This window comes from Pinus tabuliformis, chromosome 7, assembly GCF_031772625.1.
Source record: "Pinus tabuliformis cultivar Carrire ecotype Pingquan chromosome 7, CPIR1, whole genome shotgun sequence".
Lineage (NCBI taxonomy): Eukaryota > Viridiplantae > Streptophyta > Pinopsida > Pinales > Pinaceae > Pinus > Pinus tabuliformis.
In genome coordinates, this window is record NC_142293.1 from 1,893,916,828 (window position 1) to 1,893,941,405 (window position 24,578).

Below are 24,578 nucleotides of genomic sequence, written 5' to 3' on the forward strand. Positions count from 1 at the left end.
TGCATGATGATTTTTGCATTAGAAGTAACATCATATGATATTGCTCATGGTAGATGGATGCATATTTGCATATTTTATTTTCTGTTGATTTTAAGGCCTAACATATAGCATGTGTGAGCATAAGATGCCATGAAAGCATGTTGCCCCGTTTTTTTCCATCTATTATATGTGCAAGTGACAAGTCTACGGTAACCAAGAGATTGTTGGAGTTCTCGCGACCTCTCGTTCGAGTAGGCTTCGCCCACTTCTTCAAGAGATCACGTCCTAGTTGGAGCCAAATGTTACCCACCATTTTGTGGGTGATATCCCTAGGAGGAAAAAAATTCTCTAAGATGGAACTCAACCAGCAGCCAACAACCACCAGCTAGCTCATTGTGCCATTTCTCTACCACCTGAGCCAGCCATGTGTTCCCTCGCCCATCTGCCATGATCGTATGTTTGAAGGTGGGCTCCCGAACTTAAAGGTATGCCTTGACATTTGGTAATTGAATATTGTAGTTTGTTTATCATGGACACTTCTGGGCATGGATTAATGGGGGGATTCGGCGGAAAGAATGGGTTAGGTCTGTGCCCTTGTCCCCTAGACCCCTTTTGGATATTAACCTTGTATTCTAGTCCGGTGGGATCTCTTTTACTGACCATTTGGCTTTAGGGAGGGTATTTCATGGGAAACACCAATTTTGGTTGCGTGGTCCCGCTCCCTTATCTGCTTATATTACCCTCTTTCCACTCATCACTACCCCATTCATTATTTCTCCCACCTAGGTCCACATAAAATTAGATTGCCCCTTCCCCTTGCCCACACCTTGGGTCATGCCCTGGAATGAAGTTTGAAGGTTGATGCAGCTAAAAGAAAAGATAAAAGCATATTTGGTCACATTCAACAGGAAAATGTACCACAAAATGCAAAAGATGGTCGAGACAAAGCCCATTTAGCACGTGGGCAAAAGCCAATACATGAGCTCTACCCCATCATCATGGCCATCACCTTGGTTCTTATAGGTTCTATGAACCTCCTTCATCATATAGGAACCCATGACTGTCCCAACCCCTAGTGGGAAATGAACCATCCTACCTTTAAAGGGGATATTCACTGCTATATCTTATACACCATGCTCTTACCCCCTTGAGCCCCAAGTAGTCAATAAAAGAAAATCATAAAAAGGAAAAAGGCGTAAGGGTGGAAAAAATCAAGGTCGAGGCACCTCATGTATGACGATTGCCCCCCTCCTATACATTGTAAACCCAAGTGTGGGCTCCACTCTTATTTGCTACCCTTGTACCCTAGCATGTGACTCAGGGTTGCCCCTTCTCATTCCCACTTCATTCACCCATCTATCACATGCCACCACCTTTTGAAGGATTTGCCTTGACTATATTATCCCCTTTAGAAATAGAAACTACCTAATACGATCATTGGTTAACCCTCATTTGGATTTTAGGGGACATTGGCACATCCAGAAGCCCATTATGGAAGAGCAAGGCCATTATGAAGTCCCCACGTGTGGTCCATGATTGGTAAGCTCATTTACTCGATTTCTCTAATGACTTGTTGTACTGGAAGGCTAGGGGACGCTTTGGATCTTATGCAGGATTGCAGATGGTCTCCATTTTGGGTTTGGTCTCCCTATACAGGGTCCTAATCCTTCAGAGGGCTACATTGACACTTGTAGGGTGTGCGTTGAGAGCCATGGGCCTCCACAACAGCAAACAACACTCCATGGATCCCCACAGCCATTCAGAGATTGCTCGTGGTTCACTTATTGGACGATGGAGATGCACCTGATCCATCATGCCCAGCTGGCCCCAAATTTGCACCATACACTTGACAGATGATCCATGACTTGCATGATTATGTGGCATCACCTACACCATCATCCTCGCCCTTGCAGGCGATCTACAGGCATCTTCGATTTGTTTGGAGACCCATGAGGATACTTGTGTGCCCCCACATCTCATTTGAGCACCACATGTTATTACAAAAGGCCACCCCCTTGTCCACTGCTTTTGAGGGTCCTACTCTTTATTGTGGAACCCATGGACCTCATTAGGCTTCTTAGAGAGCCCTATGACATGCATAGATTATTATTTGACCACTTGGGAGGCTTGCTTTTTCATTTATGAGCTAGTTTGGTGGGCTTGTCACAAAAAGTTGAACTATTAGAACATTATTTTATTTTTGGGGCTTATGTAGGCCGAGGAGGTTAATTCAAACTCATAAGTTGTGTATAAATACAAGAGAGATGAGCTCATTTGCTCACCATCACTTTGGATTGGATCTTTTCTCACTCTTGAGAATTTCACACTTTTTCTAGAGGATGAATTAGAGCTTTATGGATGAATGTTGATGTGTGGATATTGGTCTATCTTATCTTGGAGCTTCTCTTTTGTCAATTGTGGATGGTTGGATATATTCTATTACATGTATGTACATGCTTTTAATGTTTTTCTTGTTTTACTTTGTCATATACATTGGAGTGGTAACAGAGCATTCATAAAAAATACGAAGATGTGTCACACAATTTCTCACTTGCAAATTTAAATGGCTAACATAGAAAAGAATAATATGATAACCAAAAAACAACTAGCTTCTACCATCTATGTCATGCAGTAGCAACTATGCATGGAAGGACAACTACAGAAGCAACAAAATATGCAGACATTTTAAAATAGAATCAAACAAACTCCAATCATCATAGATAATCCTTCATATACCAAGATAATGATACCACACATTTTATATGGTGAGCATGTCCAAAGACCTTATTATGTGGTGATAGCAACTCAACATAAGTTATCACAGATTTGGCCCATATAACTATATCTGACACCCCTTAGAGTTCCTTCCATATGTCAATGTATGTGGCAAAAGCATGTAGAGCCCACTCATCCCATACTAAGAGAAATTAGGATATATCTAAAGGAATGAAGGTACAGAAACCCACACAATGCTTATTGAAACTTATAATATCATTAGAAGCAAAATCAGAGCCATTTGGTATATGACTAAAAATTCTGAAATATACACAAAAATATGTTGCACCACACTATTGAACTCTAGAAAACCACGTTTCCAACCCACTATAACATAGATAAAAATAAATCATCAGCCTACTACGGTTTTCAAATCAATCACACAAACAAGAAAGGCATGGAGTAATTTACACCCGATGATGGACAAAGGGTGTAAGTGGGGTAAGATTACCATTTTTCTCTTTCATCAATAGAAACCTGTATAAGTTCAGTGCAACAATAACCTGCAAAGAAAGTATGTCTGTTTAGAGGTTTCAAACCACTGAATAGGGTTATACACATAAAAGAGAAATGACAAAGAAGCGGTAAACAAAATCTGAAGACGGATTTTCATAAAGTTTAACCACCAAAAAGCAACCTCATTACTCTCATCCAAAGTAAAGCCGAAATCATTATCTTTTGAAATTCTATTTATATATGCAATGACTGCTAGAGCTTGAGCCTTGAACTGTAAGGTAGTATATTGTAGTTGCCACAATAGGCTTTCTTATTGTCTTCAAAAAGTGCTAACAAGGAATTCAACAAGGTATTATATGCAGGATCCCCAGAAAAAACAGGAAGGGTGGGTCTCTTCTTTGGCAGTTGAAGTCACTAATTATTGGTATGAACCATCGCAGAATCTTAGAAAATGTCTAACTCAGTGCTCATGTGATCACAAGTCTTATTTATGCCTTACATAGGTATGCTACATGCCTTCCCCTCTTTAGATGCTTCAGCCTCAATTCACGGCTCACACATAACTCAGAACATTGTGACTACAACATCCGTTGGTGATTACAAGTACCATTTTTTAATTTAATTGTTTAATTGATAAACTTTTTCATTATTCTATTACAATATACAAAATGAAAATACATGCATTTTATATGAAGGAAAGGGTCATGAAAACAGTGACCACAAGCACTGGCCACAAGGCCAAAACCTAGCCTATCAAAACTTGGCATATAGGGTGTCAAAGAATAAAGTGTAATACAAGCCATGGTATCGCTGAGACAGCTAGCAACAAACATGTAAAACATGCCAACTTTGCTAGAGCAAAAAGCCAGATCAAGAAGCTACTAGCACTAAACCGACTACAAGAGGGGGTTCTATCTCCGAGAGAAGGTCCCTACTGCCCCAAAATATAGTTGGCCTTGTGAGAGGATTCACAAGACAAGGGCCAGACCTTGTAGCAACAATGAGGGAGATTGCCACTGTCACCTCAGCAATTTTCCTCCTGCTCTTCAGTGGAATTTCACCACAAGGGAGGCTTCCCAGTACTCACCTATAAAGGTACTCTAAGTTTAGGGCTCAAGATGATGAAAATATATGTTAGACTTAGACACCTGATCCTCCATGATGTTGACGACTGTAACTAGCTTCAGTCTTCATAATTGTACTTGTCAAAAGAAAATGACTTATTAAAGCATAGATTTCTTGCTTGGGTCAATGTTTTCTAGGTCAAAGCCCCCATTGAAGGCTTCTAGGTTTTGTCTTGAGTAATTAGAGTCATTGTCATTATTATTAGACCCTTCTTGGGCTTTTGTATTATGTAAAAAGAATACTTTTTCAGTCAAAAGGATAATTTGTCACCTCGACACCACGTCAGCGCTGCCCTCAACAAGCCGGCCTGGATTAGGGAAATTCAACCTCACAAGAACCCTATATATTGAGCAACTCGACTTCATTTGGAGAGCATCATCAACAAGTTCAATCTCTAAGAAGCAGTAGCTGGAAAAGAGTGCGAAGTTGCTGGAGAAGAAGGAAAGAAGTTGGGAAGAAGAAAATAGAGTTTTTGGGCTACCTTTCTCTCACACGTGCGAAGATATTAGGCTGAAGCTAGGGCCGAAATTCTGATCTGAAGCGTTGAAGCATTGACACTTGGAAGGATGAGAAAATGACACTTGGAAGGCTGAGAAAATGACATCTACAAGGAGGAAGGGATGACTTGGTGATTGGAGGAGGTCTTTGTCTAGGTCTAGAAGTCTGGAAGTGTCTCATCTTGATTTGAATCTACTGAAGGAAGAGTTCTTGACTGGGTTTTCCCCTTATAGGGGTTTTTCCCTGGCTGTGCGCCTACATCTTGTGTCTCTTGTTCTTGTGATCTTCATACACAAATAATTTGGTAATTACTTGATGAGATAAACTAAATAAGAAGTAAAAGAGGCTAACATAATTCACAAGTAATTATCAAGAAAGAGGAATCAAACCCTAAACCATACTACATTGATTTCTCAGCTATCAGAGCTAAGGTCGAAGAAATTTGGAGATCACTTTGTTGGATTGAAAGGAAAGGTTACTCCCTCTATGACAAGTTACTTGAAGAAAGTCAAAACCAAAGGGTTCTTGGCTGCACTTACAGGTACTCTTGATGATGACAATGCATGGATCATTGATAGTGGAGCATCAAGACATATGCCGGGAGAAAGTGGACAACTTCACACTCTATCAAAGGAACCATCATCTCATGCAGTGGAGCTAGGAGACAACAACAATTATGCAGTCGAGGGCCTTGGATCTACATCATGGAAAATGGAGCAAAGCTACACCTTAACAATATACTCTATGTTCCAGGTTTGAAAAAGAATTTACTTTCAATTTCTTGTTTAGAAGATAAAGGAGATAGGGTTGCCTTTGTAGATGGTAAAGTTTTGGTTTGGGGAAAAGATTCAAACATTGACAGGGCAAGAGTTACTGGAGTACGTGAAGGAAGGCTATATAGAGTTATAACACCATCTCCTCAAGCCCTAGTTCACACGGAGATCAATCCTATCGAATTATGGCATAGAAGATATGGGCATATACATTACAAGATCATTCCTTCTCTTAATCAAATGGTAAATGGCATCCGCAACATCAAAGAAGATCGTGAAGGAGTATGTAAGGGATGTGCTTTGGGAAAGAATAGGAGGAAGCCTTTTACAAGCAGTGATACAAGGTCTAAGGAAATACTAAACCTCATTCATTCCGATGTGTGCGGGCCTATGTCTAACAAATCTCTTGGAGGTCATCTTTATTACGTGACCTTCATTGATGATCACTCTAGAAAGACATAGCTCTACCTTCTCAAGACAAAGGATGAAGTATTTGAAAAGTTCAAGGAATTTAGATCTGAAATGGAGACCTTAACCGAAAGAAAGATAAAGAATTTGAGATCCGACAATGGTGGGGAATACACTTCAAAAGAACTAATTGCATATTGTAAAGAAGAAGGAATTAAGAGGGAGCTCATTGTTCCCTACAATCCCGAGCATAATGGAGTTGTAGAAAGGAAAAATAAAACACATGAAGAATGTATACGAACTATGATTTTTTATCAAGATCTACCAAAGTTTCTATGGGGAGAAGCAGCAATGACAACATTATGTCGGAAAATGTAACTAGGTTCAGTCTTCATTAATGTATTTGAGTCATCATGAAATGTACTTGTCAAAAGAATAAAGAAAAGAATTTTTATTATTGTAACAATGACTTATTATAGCATGGGTTTCATGCTTGGGTCATCATTATATTAGTCAAAGTCCCCATTGTGGACTCCTAGGATTAATATTGATTTTATAGAGTCATTGCATATTCAAAGAGATCCTTCATGGGCTTTTGAATCATGTAAAAAGGCTTACTATTGAGTCAAATATAATTTATGTATCTTCCACACCAAATCGGCCTAGAAGAGATCAACTCGGCCTAAGGACAGTAATTCGACCTCACTTGGAGCCTATAAATAGAAGCAAGTTGAAGTCATTTGGAGCATCTCATCTTAAGCTAATTTGATATCTTATGAGAAGCTAGAAAAGTGCAAAGTAGGTCGAAGTGGGTCTAAGGAATTTGAAGGAAGTGCGAGTTGGATGGAGTCTAAGGAGAAGAAGAAAATCGAACTTTTGGTGCCTTTTTCACTCTATTTCATGACCTAATTTATAAGATCGAAGTCTTCCAAGTTTCATTGATGCTAAAAGTTGTTGCATAGTCGAAGTTGCTAGAAAAGAGGGCAAAGATCTGGGAGGCTAACTTGGTGTGGAGGGAAGGTTTGGTCCTTGTCTAGGGTGAAGAGTCTCAAAGAATACTACTGAAAGGAAGAATTTTTCACTGGGGTTTCCCCTTGAGGGGGGTTTTGCCCTAGCATAGTGCCTACATCTTGTGTCTCTGGTTTTGTGATCTTCATACACACATAATATGGTAATCACATGATGAAAGATAAGATAATAAAGAAGTAAAAGAAGTCAACACAACTCACAAGTAATTATCAAGAAAGGAGAATCAAACCCTAATCTATTTGCATTGATTTTCCAATACAGTGTATATACAAAATAGAAGTCCTAGTAGAATCCTTGAGAATATGACACGTGAAGAAGCATTCACAGGAAAGAAGCCATGTTTTTTATGGGTGCCTAAGTCTAAACTTAAGAAATTAAAATAATTAAAGGGTATTAACCAAACTGTGGATGAAACTTCTAGAAGAAGACGAGGATCAAGCCAAAATGATCTGAGCCATTGATTAAAATCTAATATGAGCCGTTGGTTCTCAACTGAAGGATTATAAGAGGAGTCTTGATGGGCATTTGGTGTTGATTTGGGGTAGCATCGGATGTGCTCTAGCCACAAAATTTGGTGGAGAGGTTGGGGCACATGAGATCTCCAATACCCAAAAAGGGTTTGGGCAAATTCTAAACAGATCAGGAGATATTAAAATAATTAATATTTTTAAGGGAGTCCCTAAGTCTAAACCTAGGGAAAATAAAATATTAATGTGTATTAATATGAATCTGTGTTAGAGTGGTCCAAAAGACATGGATCAAGCCAGATCTAATCTTAGCCGTTGATTAGGGACTTAATCTCGGCTGTTGAGATGTCAACAGGCAAATTATAAGAGGAGGCTTGAGGGTCACTTGGAGAATACACCAGAGTGATCAGTCACTCTATTCTCTAGAGCAAGGTTTGCTAAGAGAGATAGAATCAGTGATCGCGAGAGCAACTGAGGTGCATTGAGTATAGAGAGACAGAGAGGTAGAGATAGTGTCGAGATAGCAGCAGAGCAGCTAGAGAGAGAGACGCAGGAGCAGCGAGTGCTCACGGAAGGTCACACAGAGGCAGCTAAGTGTTGCGCAGAGCACTAGAGGGGCCAGCGTAGCTAACGCAAAGGCTCAGAGAGCTGACGTAGGGCCTCCTGGGGCTGACGCAGGCCAAGATAGGCTGACGCAGTGCCAGCGCTGGGCTAGGAGAGGCTGACGCAATCTAGATTGGGCAGACGTTGGGTTTTCTGGGGCAGATTGGTGCTGAGTAGCTGCCGGAAGGATTATCCGGGGTTTTAGCCAGTAGATTTGTCAGAAACTGAGAGGTATTACTGCTAAGGAAATTCTCTGTTGGGTAGGCCAATTTCGGCACCCAGATTGTACTCTGATATTGCTTAATAAGAAAACCCTTAGATAACTGCACCGGTTTTCCCACATTGGGTTTTTCAGGGGACATTAGTCCAAAAATAATGGTGTCATGTGGTGTGTTTGCTCTTGTTTCTTTTAGTTGTTGATCTGTAATATGTTGAGCATGCACTAGTGTTTATTTCCAGTATTTATATTGTAAATAACTTGTTAAGGAAAAAAAACAAGTAGGTAGGAATAAATCAAATAAAGTGCATGGAGGGTTTCTAACTAAGTAAAATTAGAAACTTCAACATTTGGAAGAGATATCGGAGAGAGATCAAGAGATCGAATTTCTCAAAGAGGGTAGCGCAGCAGTTGCTAGAGAGAAGATCGAAGTGATTTCTTGCAGTGAGGGGCAGGGATAGTTCCGGTTGGAGAATTTCTTGATCTAGGAATACATTACAGAGGAGGCAGAGAGAGATCCAGAAGAGGTAGCGCAGAGGCTACGCTGGGCAACAGAGGCTGACGCAGAAGCAATGTAGAGGCTACGTTGCATAGCATAGGCTCACAAAATATGAAGAAAAGATAAATCAACGACTTCAAAATAAGCCTCTTCGAGGGGGCAACCTCCTTTACATTACACAAATGAACAATTCTTGGATGATACAAACATAGTTTTAAAATTCAGCCGATTCGAAACGGAAACAGCCGAGTTGATCCGTTTCATTGCCCAGAAATATGACTCCGTGGAGGAAACGGTTCGCTCGGCCGAGTCATGGCTGACTCAGCCAACTCGGCCGTTTCCACATCTACTCGGCCGAGTCATTAAATCTGGCCAGTCACCCAAAAAAAACAGGGATTTTTCTAATTTTTTTTAACTTTTTTACATTTAGCTGATTGTTGAGGACTCCAAGGTGTTTTCTAAATTGGTTAATTGCTATTTGGGGTCCATTCCCCTCTCTTAGTATTGATATGCTATTCAAATTTCATGGTAATGTTAAATTGTTAAAGTAAAAGGATGAAAATGAAGATTAAGGAAACTGTCACTTTTACTAAGATTTTTAACATTACCATGAAATGACTCGGGATGTTTGAGAGTGGTTCCAGCCTCATTGGATTTCATATGGAGAAAGTAGAATTTTAGATTTCATTCAAAATCCAGCAGACTTATCAGTTTTTCAGGATTTCAGGATTGGAGGATTGCAATGTTTCCATTGAATTTTGTCATGTATTAGGGTATGGAACTCGTATTTAATCAAGAGCACCAATCCCTCTATGTACCTTGATGTTAGTGACATTGGTTGTCGAACTCCTCCGGGATTCGCTCCCAAACCAGGAGCTTCTGAAAATGTCACTCCCACTCCTGTTTTCGCTCTCGCTCCCCACTTTCGCTCCCGCTCCCAAGTAACACTGAGCCAGATGATGTTGGCAACTCTAGCAATTGCTAGTAGTACTGGTCACAAACTTTTGTTGTAGAGGCCATTTATAGCTTCCTTGGTTATGTGTTTTTGTTTTGATCTCTATATCAACATCGTGTATCTAATACGTATTGGACAGTGCAATGGGTGCCATTTTGATATAATGGATATATTCATGAGCCTAATTTGATCATATGTTGTCTTCTATCTATATTCTAATGTTATGTGTTTGGAAACATGAATGAAAATCTTTAAAATTATGTGTTTTTATAAAAAATAAATATTTAATGTATTTTTTTACAATGACCGAGTCATTGAAATCGAGTCGGTCGAGTCAATACCCAGTCGGAGTCGGAGTCAAAGTCGACCCTCGGCCGAGTCGGAGTTTTAGGCACAACCACCATTAAGTTAAAAAAACATGTTTTTGACTGTGTTTGAGGGGTTTTGGGGGGGGACTAAGGGTGTTTCAAGTTTCAACCCTAACAATGTTGGCAATTAATGGTAATGTTAAATTCTTAAAGTAAAAGTGACATTTCCTTTAATTTTTATTTTCATCCTTTTACTTAAATTTTTAACATTACCATGAAACATTGAAATGACTCAAGATGTTTGAGACTGATTTCGACCTCATTGGATTTCATATGGAGAAACTAGAATTTTAGATTTCACTCAAAATTCAGCAGACTTAATGGTTTTCAGGATTTCATGGTTTGGGGGTAAACAATAAATGCAATTAGAGCTCCAAATGATAAGAAAAAATCCTGATCTAGATCCCATTGTGTTGGACGATATTGATCCAACATCAGAATGGGTAGAGGAGACTGAAGAACCTATGTTTGAGGTTGATTTTGATATCGACATGGCTTTGGCGGGGGATGAAGCAGATTATGTGGTGGCATCAGAACCAGGATCAATAGCGACATCAAGGAAAGGCAAGGAACCAATGGAAGGCACTAGTCATGCAGGTCGACAAACTCGTGCTTCCATTAGGTCCACTTCTATTGTCATTGGTGGCATTGATACTGAGGTTGCAGATCAGGCTGAGGCATCCTCAGACTCTAAACCAGATGATGTCTATGTAGCTCCTGATGATGATCTTGTGTCTACTACTAGTAGTGGTAATGAACTTGATGATTGATCATGTGTATACTGTAGACTTGTAGTAGGCCAATGGCCTCATAGCTTGCAGCAATGTTTTTGGACTTTATAGGCCATTTAGAGCCTCATTTGTTATGTATTTTGCTATTTTGTTGATGATATGTATTGCACTCGGTGCCATTTTGATGTATTCACCTTTACATGGTATATAAATGAGCAAACTTTGCATATTTTGTCTCTATTGGCTTGGAATCATGGTTTTACATCTTAAAAATAGTTTTGTTTCATTAAAAATTAATTATTTAATGTATTTTTTTAAAACCGATTCGTTTAGACCAAATCAGTGCCGGTTACACCGGTTCCGGTCGGTAAACCGTTTCATTAGGTGGACCGGTCCAGTCAACGGTTCCGGTTTTAAAAACATTGATAACAGTTATATATTTTTCCCATGCTTGCCATAATTCTGAAAGAAATTGTTCTCATTCCGTGCCAATTTGCTATGTGTTTCATTTGCCATTTGGATACCTCACGTTACAACATGTTCATACTCTTTTGTTCAAGAGTATTCAACAGTCAACTTGTATTACACTTCTATGACTAGGCCTGGTTATACTATAACTATAATTATTAATTAATAATTAATTATTATTAATTACGTAACAGTGATATACAGTCACCTCATTTCCTTGGCATATCATTTGCATTGTTAGAACTTAGGCTCTTTCATTGCTTGGAAGTTGGCATCTTTGGTTAAAGTGGCAATTATTGCATGATACAAGCTCACTGCCCTCTTAACTTTTAAGTCTGCTCTTTTTTCATGCCCATTGCAAAATTGCAAATTTGCAAATAATGTAGCAAAAAAAGTTAAAACTGTTTTGTAAAATGATGTTATTTGTAATTTGAAAATTTCGTATTACTTATTAAGTTACTATTCCAAATTTTTTTTGGTGCTCTAGGTTTCCTTTTGAGTTAGCCCACTACAAAATACAAATATGCCAAAAGCCTTGGACCCATTTTGGGAGTATGGGAGCCCTGATGGTGGGACAAATCATGCATATCTTACATGCAAATTGTGTGGGGACAAGATGACAGGTGGGATTACACGACTGAAATACCATCTTGCTAGACTCAGTGGACATGATGTTGGGGTTTGTACAGTTTCTAGTCCGGAGCTTATACAAAAAGCTCTTGAGGCAATTGAAGAAAAGGACAGAAAGAAGGAAGAGGCGGAAAGAAACAAAGTTGAACGTGCAGGTAGATCTTTCGTGATATCTTCTCCTGATTTTGGTGTTGAGGGTAGTGGGCCTAGTGGCCCTAGTGGGAGGGGCTCCACAACAGGCACACCATCACATGCTACTGCTAGTGTGAGTGCAAGGTCATCATTTTTTGTTCCACGAACAGGAGCTGGAGCACAACCTGGCATAAAATCGCTTGTTAAAAAAAAGGAGAAGCAAGAAGCAGATAGAGTCATGGGGAGGTGTATTTTTTGGAGCGACTTACCTCTCAGCATCACAAAAACCAATCCATTTTGGCAACCAATGTGTGATGCTATTGTTGTTGTGGGCCCAGGGTACAAAAGTGCCACATATGAGGAGTTGCGGGGGCCAATTCTTCAAGCAGATAAACAGGACATCAACTCTAGATTGGCGGAGTTGAAAAAGACATGGGAAGTCACTAGATGCACAGTGATGTCTGATGGTTGGACAGATAGGAAGGGTAGGACCCTTCTAAATTTCTTGGTACATTGTCCTAAAGGTACCATGTTTATTAAATCGTTGGATGCATCAGAACATATCAAAGATGCAGCAACGATATGTGAGTTGTTAGATGGGTTCATTCAGGAGATTGGTGTGCAGAATGTGGTGCAAGTCATAACAGACAATGCAGCTAATTATGTGTCTGCCGGAAAATTGCTTATGGAGAGGCATCCCACATTGTTCTGGACTCCATGTGCAGCGCATTGTCTTGATTTGTTGCTTGAGGATATGGAGAAACTCTCCTTCATCAAGGAGGCAGTTGATATGGCTAGGAGCATCCCCAAGTTTATTTATAATCATGCTTTTGTTCTTAGCCTTATGAGGAGGTTCACTAGAAACAAGGAGTTGTGGCGTCCTGCCATCACACGTTTTGCCACAACCTTTATTACTCTTCAGTCTTTGCTTCGATGTCAGTTCGAGTTGAAGCAAATGTTTGTGTCTGATGATTGGCGTAATTGTAGATACAACAGGAGACCTGATGGGAAAGCCATTGCAAAAATGGTGTACTCTGAGACATTTTGGCGTGGAGTAGAAGAAGCATGTGCAGTTAGCGAACCTATAGTAAAGGTTCTTAGATTGGTGGATGGAGAGAAGCCTGCAATGCCTTATTTGTATGAGGGCATGGATAGGGCCAAGGAGGCCATTCGTTCCTATTATGCAAACAAGGGTTCTGTTGGCCTTGATAGGCAGATGATGTTATGGGATGTGATCGATAGTCGGTGGACAGGGATGCTTCATCGACCCATTCATGCAGCAACACTCTTCCTCAACCCCGCATTTTCATACAAATGCAACTTTGATTTTGATGGCGAGGTGATGGAAGGGCTCCATTCCTGTATTCAGAGGATGGTACCTGATCCTGAGCTTCGTAGCAAAATCAATCGCGAGATACAGTGTTATCAGGATTGTGTTGGCCTATTTGGCTTTGATGATGCCATTAGGGAAAGGGCCCTCTTCATTCCACGTAAGTGACAAGTCATCACTCATTAGAAATTAGAAATTTGAATTTAATTATGTTTTAACTTTTAAGTTTTTGAATTTTTTATTTCATTATTTTGTTGTAGATATTTGGTGGCGAAGCTATGGTGCAAGGGCACCAAATTTGCAAAAATTGGCTATACGAATCTTGAGTCAAACAAGTAGCTCTTCAGGGTGTGAGCGCAATTGGAGTGTATTTGAGACAATACACGCCAAAAAGTGCAACAGGTATAACTTTGAACTCAAGCCTTCAGTTGAGCAATTACACTTATTGTAATTTTTAATTTTTAATTTATGACCTTCAAGTGTCAAGAGTCAAGAGTCAAGACTCATTACTTTTTTTGACACTCTTACAGGTTGGAGTTCGCACGCCTCAACGATTTGGTGTATGTGCATTACAACATCCGACTTCGACTGAGGAAAATAGAATCACCAATGGATCCAGATGCCATTTTCTTAGACAATATTGATGTATTGTCTCCGTGGAGGGTGGAGTCTGAGGAGCCCATATTGGAGGAGTCACCTTCATGGTTAGAGCCAGTGGCAGATGATCCATTAGAGCAGGGGCAGCAAGAGGAGGACTCGGAGTCAGAGGAGCAGTAGCACTTAGAGGAGGAGCAGGAGGAGGAGGACACTGCGGGAGCATCAGCATCAACACAATCTGCTATAGATATAGGAGAGCATAGCTCCATGCCTAGCGCTCATTATTTGACATTAGGTGCAGAGGCAGGGTCAGGGTCTTCTACTACTAGGGGCAGGTCTGGCAAACAGCCCATCATGTTTTCCCGTAAAAGGGGGAGAGGGCAGTAGATAGATAGCTGCTAGTTTTATTTGTTATGCTACATGTAACTCATGATGATGAGATACTTTTATATATGTGATGTTATTTTGTATTGGTTCTCCACATTTGAGTCCTTGAATGGACAATTATCAGGGATCAGCAAGATTTGGTATCGCCTTTGATATATCATTTCTATTTGACATCATATATATCAGTGTTTTCTTCATATTTATGTGCCAATGTGTTTATTTCATGTTGTTATTGCTTTATATGTTTAAAAATCTGAAAAAAAAAAATGAATATATTATGCATTTTTTATGCTTGCCGATATTTGCCGATATTTTCGCCGATATTGCCGATAAGATATTTTCTGGACCCTCGCCGATATTTTCCCGATACCGATATTATCAACACTGGTTTGAACACCATGTCAACATGTTGAACATGATCCTTCCAAGACTTGGTAACGATTAGTATATCATCAAAACATACTAACACAAATTTTCTAAGGAAGGGTTTGAAAATGGAATTCATCAAACCTTGAAATGTAGAAGGTGCATTGGTAAGGCCAAAAGGCATAACCAAAAATTCATAATGACCCTCATGAGTTCAAAATGTTGTTTTTGGAATTCCTTCAGTCTTCATTCTGATTTGATGACATCTTGAACGAAGATCCAATTTGGTGAAGTAAATTGCTCCATGTAATTCATCAAATAATTCATCAATGATAGGAATGGGAAATTTATCTTTAATAGTAAGCTTGTTGAGCTTCCTATAATCCGAACACATGCGCCATGATCCATCCTTCTTGTGTACCAATACCACTGGAGCAGAGAAAGAACTTTGACTAGGTTGAATTATACCAACCTCTAGCATTTTTGCAACCATACGTTCAATTTCACTCTTTTGGGCATATGGATATCTGTAAGGCCTGATGTTTGGGGGAACACTTCCTGGAATCAAATGAATAGCATGATCATGATCACGAATAGGTGGGAGGCCTTTGGGAGTCTCAAATACCTTATTTTGTTGGAGAGGTCGAGTTCTAAAGCCGGAAGTCGAGGTGTGAGACCGAGAGGGAAGAAATCAAAGTCTCAGAGGCAAATCGATTAACAAAAGGAGTTACGCAGGGCCTATGCAGTGACTGCGCAGAGGCTGCAGGGGACTAGCCATTTTGTGGTTGGATCTGTCAGTCATATTCTCTGTATTTGATAGCTAGCAAGGCATCCAAAGATTGTATTCAGAAAACTACTACTTAATAATACAAACCCTCAGCTGCTGCACTGGTTTTGTCGCATTGGACTTTTTCGAGGACATTGGTCCAAAAATAACAGTGTCACTTGTGTGTTATTTCTTTCTTGCTTAGATTCTTGTTTCCACATATTAATTCAATTACTGGAGGCTATAGTGTATTGGTTTCAATACTCACCGTAGAACACAGTGAATAGTTTGTTCAGTGATATGACAAATAGAAGAAACTTAATCAATTGTTGCAGTAGAAATTTGGGTCTTCCAAATTTTCACATGTTATCAAAGCATAGGTGAAGCAAGAGTGCAGAGTTGGAAGAACCTAGTGCTGAAGAGAAGGAGGGAAGTCGAAGTAACGCGTAGGCGACAAATCGAATCCCAAAAGGATTGTGCAGTCCAGGCTAGGAGGGAAAAAATTTCGTGGGAAAATCTCTCTCTAAGTGAGTCGACAGAGAGAAAGATTTCTAGATCGAAGTTTGCTAGTGTCAAAGGGAGCAGCGCAAAGCAGTTTTCTGGTGAGATGCAGTTTTCTGCAGCAATTGTTGGGGCAGAAAAGCATCAGAAGGAAGAAGGAGACACTGTTGAGAGAATTTCTTCCTCAGAGAATTCCTAGCCAAAGAATTTGATTTCTCTATTGCTGCGCAGCAGCAGAGAGGAGAAGATCTACTAATTCCAGCAGGTAGTGCGTAGGCTAGCCTAGTGCTGCGCAAAGGAGAGAGGAGGAAGTTCGACATTTCGTTGGCAGAGATGGCAGCTAATGGGTTGTGAAATCAGGATCGGTTGGAGGGTGCATCTAACTATGTGCTCTGGAAGGCAAGGATCTCATGCCTTGTGGATGAGCACGACCTCAAAACCTATGTCGATAGTGTGGCAACTGTACCCGCGGATCTAGATCCGCTCAAGAAGTACAATGTTGAAATGGCGAAGGCCAACCGATTGATCCTCAACGGAGTGAGAGATCACATAGTGTGTCACATTACTGGCAAGGATACTGCTCAGTAGATGTGGGAAGCATTGGCCACGCTATATGAAGGTTCTTCTGAGCAACGAAAGATGTACTTGGAGCAGAAGATGAGATCCATGTAGATGCAAAAGGGGGAACACATTGATTTGTTCCTAATAAAGCTTCAGTAAATCCGAGACTCGTTGGCAGTTGTGGGATCAACACCTCAACCTACCGAGACGGTGAGGCTGGCCCTGAATTCAATCTCAGAAGAGTGGCAAGTGTTTGTCCAGAGTATCCTGGGCAGAGAAAGATTGTCGGATTGGGAAGGAATGTGGGTCGCTCTTCAGCAAGAAGAGATGAGGAGAGACTTAGTCAAGTGCAAACTTGATAGTAGCAGTAGAAACAGTGGGACGAAGCCAAAGGAGGAGGAAGAAAATGCAACCCTTGCATCTAAGGGGCAGCAGGAGCAGCGGAAGAAGAAGAAAGATGTTTCGACGATCAAGTGCTTCCAGTGTGGTGAACTTGGTCACTACGCTATGCAGTGTCCTCTCAAGAAGAAGGACAAGGACAAGAAGCATGATCTCAAGGTTGCATCTGCAAAGATCGAGGAGGAGGAGTTTGCCATGGTTGCCTAGATACCTCCAGGGGAGAGGTGGGGTGATCTAGTACTGTAATTAGAAAGAACTACAGTTGGGAAGGATCCTTGAGGAGTCCACCGCTTGGATCAGAACCTTGCTACGAGAGCCCAGATCAAAAGTAGCAGGATGGACCAAGGATCAGTTGGTGCAGAGGAGTGCCAGAGTGACAGTTGCAGTGGCTAGGAGCGCTAGAGACTAAGCAGCGCAGAGCAGAGTTAGCAGCAGTGCAGTTGGTGTTAGGGTCCTACAATAGGAATTAGTGGTGTTGGCCTCTTGCTATTCATTTCAGTCAGTTTAGCCTATGAATCACTAAGTGTCATAGCCTAAAGGTTTGCTTGTCCACATAGCCATTTAGTTCTTGAAGTCTTGTGGTCAAGACAAATCTGAATGTTTGGGAGATTTTTTGCATATAAAGTCCAAGTCAGATCATTTTTCATGGTAAAATCCTCAGAAGCAACTTTCCAACAGTATGTCTGGTGCTTCAAACCGACTTCCGGATCAAAAGATAGAGCAAGTTGAAGTCTGCTTCTCAAAACCATAAAACAAAGAAAAATGTCTGAGTGTGAAATTATTTATTTGAATTATTAAAATTAATTTAAAAATAACTTAGCCACCCAATCTCTAAACTATAGGAACCTTGAGATGTGTGATTTATTAATCAAGGGTTATCGATGAATTTCGGGGGAGGGGGGCGGTTTCCTATTCAACATGTAACTTACCCCCCTCCGAAAAAGTGGTTTCACCTTTACCGTGTTTTACAGTTGTCATCTTTTAAAACCATTATTCATATAAATTTAAATAAAAATGTGGCGGGAAACGAAATAAGGGAAATTTCATACGTTATGAAATAAGTTTACAAATGAAGGAGGTTGAGTAAAATGTGACTGAGGGAGGCGAAAGAAGATTTTTACAAGTCATATACTTATGATAATGAAACTAATGTACAAGTGAAAGTAAAAGGAGACTGAGTAAAAGAAAAAAAATTACAGAGAAGAAAGATATGTTTTGGCTATGGGGTATAAAGAAGAACAAAATTTTTACTGAGAAGAAAGGGAAATTTCATATGTTATGAAATAAGTTTACAAATGAAGGAGGATGAGTAAAATGCCACTAAGGGAGGTGAAAGGAGATTTTTACAAGTCATATACTTATGAAACTAATGTACATGTGAAAGTAAAAGGAGCCTGAGTAAAAACAAAATTTTTACAGAGAAAGAAAGATATGTTTTTGCTATGCTATAAAGAAGAACGAAATTTTTACTGAGAAGAAAGGGAAATTTCATATGTTAAAATGTGACTGCGAAAGGAGATTTTTACAAGTCATATACTTATGAAACTAATGTACAAGTGAAAGTAAAAGGAGCCTAAGTAAAAACAAAATTTTTACAGAGAAGAAAGATATGTTTTTGCTATGGTATAAAGAAGAACGAAATTTTTACTGAGAAAAAAAATGTTTTTGCTATGGTATAATGAAGAGAAATACACACCCCGGATGCGGGTGAGGGCACATCACACAGGGACGAGCCACATGCCCAGCGTGTGCCGCCCTGTGCCAGCAATACAGAGTAATGGGTCTCCGCCGCCAGGGGATTTCGTTTAGCTGCCCGAGCTCTTGGCATTCAATGCCGAGCAGGGTGAAACGATGGGGAGGCAGAGTGCAGTTAATGCATGCCCGTTTCGAGGTTCTGCTGCGAGTCTTCAAGGGGAAGGCAGAGCACTACAAATTCATAGGCATGGTGAGGCAGGGGTGTTGCAGGTTCAGACGGAAGCTGATCGGGTGGGCGCTCCACCACCTCGCAAGGCAGTCACAGTACTCTGTAGCTGTTACTCAGGGGAATGTCTCGGGTGGAAGCGGCACATTAAGGACAATTGGGATAAATTGGAGGCGAGGCGGTCATCTTGTGCGTGGTCCGTGGCAAATTCTTGCTTTGAAGCCGTTTTTCCTAGGTGTGGTCTGTGGCAAAGTCCGCTCTGTGATTGTTCCTACATCACAATTCAAATACTGCAATCCTTCAGCAGCCTCCGCGTGGACCTCAATTCCTCGAAAGCGGTCCGGGAACAAGAGAAAGGTGGCGGGGAATCCATGGCCAAATTGCGAGAAAGGCAAACGAGCAGAAGGGGACCTGGGCGAGGTGCGTCCTCACGCCACCCTGCAGCAGATGAGCACCATCATTGTTGCTGCTGCTACTGCCATAGGAGGGCGAGAGCCACACCAATTCAGGCCGAGCAGTTCATGGAGGTTGGCAGCTCAAGTGAAGGAGAGCCAGTGCTTCCAGCCTTCGGCTCAGTCGTCTTCACCTTGGGCAGTTCGAAGGATAATGCGGGTATCAATGCTCATATCTCGATACTCTTTACTAAGGCTCCTGAGGGATATGAAAGAGGGAAGCAACCAGTTTCGGTTGAGCCACTTCAAGAAGGCTTGGGGGAGGAGAGTCCCGTGTTGCAGCCACCAATCAAAGCCGGCACCTCTGGGAAAGAGATCCAGCAAACCCCTCCCAATCCTCCGGAGCAGGCACTTCAGAACATTGCAAGGGGTCCAATGGACTTGTGGGCAGGGATGCCTGAGGGCCAAGGCTGGAGCTATATATACGAGGAGGCGCCCGAAGACTAATCCCCAGAAGCGATCTCCGGCATACTCCCTTCTCTCTCGGTACCGGTCTAAATCAAAGGTCTCAGCGGGTATTTGGAATCTGTTCGTTACTATGTTTACTACTGTGTTTGTTAATTCTCAGTTATTCATTTTGTCATGTAAATGTCAGTCACGCGTCTGGACAAGTTTCACTGCAAGTTTTCTGGATGGAAGCCCCTGCGTGGGCCGTCTCGTCACTGTCTAGCACAATGTTGTTCCATGTTCGACTATAGTCATGTCATTTTGGTCTTTTGCTTTAGCACGCTTGGTAAGTCCTGTAGATGCTGCCCCTGCGAGGGAGTATTTTGGTAAGTCCTGTAGATGCTGCCCCTGCGAGGGAGTATTTTGTGTCAAACTATGCTTTCCAAGGCGCCACAGTTGGCCCTGGTTGGCCTGTCTCTCTGCATGTAATGTTTACCTGTAAATACTATATAATATACTAGATATTCTTTTACCGAGAAAAAAAAAATGAAGAGAAATGCACAGAAAATGAAATTTGGACAAATAGTTATCCAAAAAAAATTACAGGAGTAAAAGGGGAAAGTAAAAATATTTTACCAACCATGGCAAAACAAGACATGGTTTTTAAAATCCATGAGATGGAGAAACAAGACATGGCTCTTAAAATCCATGGGAAGGGGAAACAAGACATGGTTTTTAAAATCCAAGGGAAGGAAAAACAAGACATCGATTTAAAAACAAGACATAGATTTCAAAACAAGAGGATGGTTTATTAAATCGTTCAAAGAAATATTTTGAAATTTTACTTTTTGAAATTCATTTACAAGTTTAAGCAAAATATTTCGAAATATTATTCAAAATATTTTTTTCCCAGAACTATTTAATGATGATGAAGGCAAAGACTATGGGAAAAAGGACACATAGATTTGATTTAACTCCAAAATACAAATAATTTATTAATTAACTAGGTGGAAAACATCAACATACATGCAATTATTTTCAGATTTTTTGGCTCAGAAATAGTAGTCAAAAAGGGGCAGCTAGTTGATACAGGTGGCAAAGTTAATCAGATTTGAGATGGCAGCTAGCAGGTTTTGTGAAGACAACATTTGAAGGGTGAAGATTTTCCAGCAGTTCCAATTTCCTGCAGTTTTCCCGTGACTGATTTTACCTTTAGTTTATTGTTCAGATTTCTCCAGAAATTGTGAGATATTATTTTGTAATCAGTTCCTTTTTGGAATCTGAAGATAGTTTAGCAGAAATTCTATAAATATGTTGTAATAAGACTTAGAATGGATTGGAACTTGTATGAAGAAAGGAGCCACGTTTTGATGTAAGTTGTATTGAAGTGATCAACTTGCAATAATACAGAGAAGTTGTGTTCCATGATTCCTATGTCAAACCATATGGTGATGTACTTTCTCATGTGAAATTGTTATTTTCCCAGATTTCCATATGTTTTCAGTCTCTATTGTTTCAAGAAGATAAAGAGCCAAATTTGCTTAAATGTGCTCTGCTCTGGCTTGTAAACAATATTAATGTTTTTACTCTGATGTTAAGTATAGAACTCATCTCAGCATGCTCTATATTTAATTGAACTTTTTTCATTTTCATCCTAAACACTCCACAAATACTTTAAAAGCTCCATAAGTTTGCCTATCCTACCTTGTTATAGTTGCTCTATCATTTTTGCGTTTGATCACCCAAAGACTCATGACTCCATGCGCCATGGACTTTCCTTGCAAATTTCAACCAAATCTTTGAAAAACCAACCTCAGAACTCAATAACTAGCCTAATATCTTAAGCATAAATCTAAATCAAAAGAGAGATCCCTCTTTGACGCTGGAAGGGCTAGATCCCAGCTTTGCAAGTGGTTTTGCAGTTACCTTTGGGTTTCTCTCCACAGCCTTCAGAAATTACGGAGAGATAACAGTTGGCACAGAGCAGAGTCAGCAACAATGTAGAGGCTTCAAAGGGTCAGTGCAGAGACTAGCAACAGCGAGAACTCCAGCAACAGATGCTTCATGTTGAACACCTGTTCGGTAATTTTGGATGCTTTTCCGTTGTTGGTGCAATAGCAGGAGAAGTTGGAGAAGGTTGTAGTGCAGATAAAAACGTTGGCAGTGGCAGTGCCAGCAGCAACACAAATGTAGAAATTATGAGGGTTGCAGTACAGATGCAGTGTTGGTAGTGGCAAGGTCAGCGGCATTACAGATGCATCATTTGCGCAGTAGTTGCCGGGCAGCAATGTCAGACATCAGCAGCATAGAGGGAGATGTTATAGAGAAGGGTGATTCTTTAGAAGGGTGCATTACTAGAGCACATTCCTCGCTAAGAGGGAGTGTTGATTTCTGGTAGCATCGGATGTACTCTAAACCTCAAAATTTGCAGGGAGGCTTGAACACATGTATTCCACAATACTCAAAAATCGCTTTGGGAAATTCCACCCAAAAACAGTTTTATTAAAATAATTAATTATTTTTAATGGGTGCCTAAGTCTAAACTTAGGAAATTAAAATAATTAAAGAGTATTAATCAAACTGTGGGTGAAACTTCTAGAAGAAGATGAGGATCAAGCCAAAATGTTCTAAGCCATCGATTAGAATCTAATCTGGGTCGTTGGTTCTCAACTGAAAGATTATAAGAGGAGGCTTGATGGGCATTTGGAAGAGATATCGGAGAGAGATCAAGAGATCGAATTTCTCAGAGAGGGCAGTACAACAATTGCTAGAGAGAAGATCGAAGTGATTTATTGTATTGAGGGGAAGAGAGTTTCGGTTGGAGAATTTTTTGATCTAGGAATACATTGCAAAGGAGGCAGAGAGAGATCCAAAAGAGGCAGCGCAGAGGCTATGCTGGGCAACATAGGCTGACGCAAAAGCAACGCAAAGCCTGAGAGGAGATCCATATTTTGCTGGAGAGGTCGAGTTCTAAAGTCAGAAGCCATGGTGTGAGACCGAGAGGCCAGAAATCGAAGTCTCAAAGGAAAATCGATCAACGGAAGAGTGACGCAATCCCCAGAAGCTGTGATGCAGGGCCTACACAGTAATTGCGCAGAGGCAGCGATGGACTAGCCATTTTGTGGCTGGATCAGTCAGGATCACCAGTGATAGTGTGGGTATATCTCACTCATCTCTCTGTTAGTCATATTCTTTGTATTGGATAGCCAGCAAAACATCCAAAGATTGTATTCAGAAAAATATTGCTTAATAATACAAACCCTCATCTGTTGCACCGGTTTTTCCAGGGACATTGGTCCAAAAATAACGGTGTCACTTGTGTGTTATTTCTTTCTTGCTCAGATTCTTGTTTCCGCATATTGATTTAGTTAGTGGAGGCTGCAGTGTATTGGTTTCAATATTTACCATAGAACACAGTAAATAATGTGTTCAGTTATCTGACAAATAGAAGAAACTTAATCAGTTGCTGCAGTAGAAATTTGGGTATTCCAAATTTTCATAGTGTGGACCATCTTTGAATCTTTGGGTGTCCCGCATACATTCATGTTCCAAAGGACAAGCAAAAGAAAATAGATTCTACAAGCATTAAAGGGATCTTTGTTGGCTATAGTCTTTCTTCAAAGGCATATAGAATCTACATCAAGGAAGGAAGACAAATTGAAGTGAGCAGGGATGCTATATTCAATGAAAATCATGCCTACAAAAAATCCAAGGATATTCTGATTGATTCCTGTGACAAAGATATACCATTATTTGAAGAAGAAGAGCACCATGATAAGTCAACTACAAACCAAGAAGAAGAAGAAGGACCAAGTGAGCCTGTTCAACTTTTGATCATACCCAAAACAAAGAAGAGGCCAAATTGGTTAAAAGCTACTCTTGAAGATGCCGAAGGACATGGAGCTACTAAAGGAACTTTTAGAGAAACCAAAAGACCAAAGAGATATTCAGGATATGCAACATATATGACAAAATTAATAGAAGTTGAACCAACTACATTTGAAGAAGTTTCTCATCAAGAAGAATGGAAGAAGGCGATGCAAGAAGAATATTAATCCATCATGAAAAATGGCGTTTAGGAAATCATTCCTAGACCAAGTGACAAATCGTTTGTCACTTCAAAATGGATTTACAAAATCAAACATGCTATTGATGGAAGCATAGACAAATACAAAGCTAGATTTGTTGCAAGAGGTTTCTCACAAAAGGAAGGCATAGACTATGAAGAAACTTTTTCTCCTACTGCCAGGTATACTACTATAAGATCTTTGGTTTCGCTAGTTGCTACTATGGGATGGAATATTCATCAAATGGATGTCAAAACAACATTTCTAAATGGAACCATTGATGAAGAAGTATATATTGAACAACTAGAAGGTTTCGAAATAAATAGCAAAGATACACATGTCGACTCAAGAAAGCCCTATATGGCTTAAAGCAAGCTCCTAGGGCATGGTAATCATGAATCGATGCATATCTCTTAAGAATTGAGTTTGTCAAAAGTTCTGCAGATCCAAGCCTCTACATCAAGGTGGTGAACAAAATATGTTGTTGCATGTGAAGTAGGAAAGGAGGTTGTTTGGTTAAGGAAACTTTTGTCAGATTTGTTTGGAAAGTCCCTTGATCCTACCATAATAAATTGTGATAATCAAAGCAGCATCAAGATGTCTGAAGACCCCGTATTCCATGCAAGAACGAAGCATATCAACAACAAGTACCACTACATTAGGAGCCTGGTACAACATGGGGTTGTAAAGCTACAATATATTCCGATAGATGAACAGGCAGTTGATGTGCT

General features: G+C 40.3%; 1 protein-coding gene across 4 annotated transcripts in view; it reads right to left on the reverse strand.

The window, feature by feature from the left end:
• Nucleotides 1-24,578, reverse strand: part of ALF4 (aberrant root formation protein) — a 357,551-nt gene that overhangs the window by 129,941 nt on the left and 203,032 nt on the right. For all 4 annotated transcript variants that reach the window (XM_089460648.1, XM_089460646.1, XM_089460647.1 and 1 more), the window contains one exon: nucleotides 3,206-3,257. In XM_089460648.1, coding sequence (XP_089316774.1) covers nucleotides 3,206-3,257 — 52 coding nt within the window. The remainder of the gene's footprint in view (nucleotides 1-3,205; nucleotides 3,258-24,578) is intronic.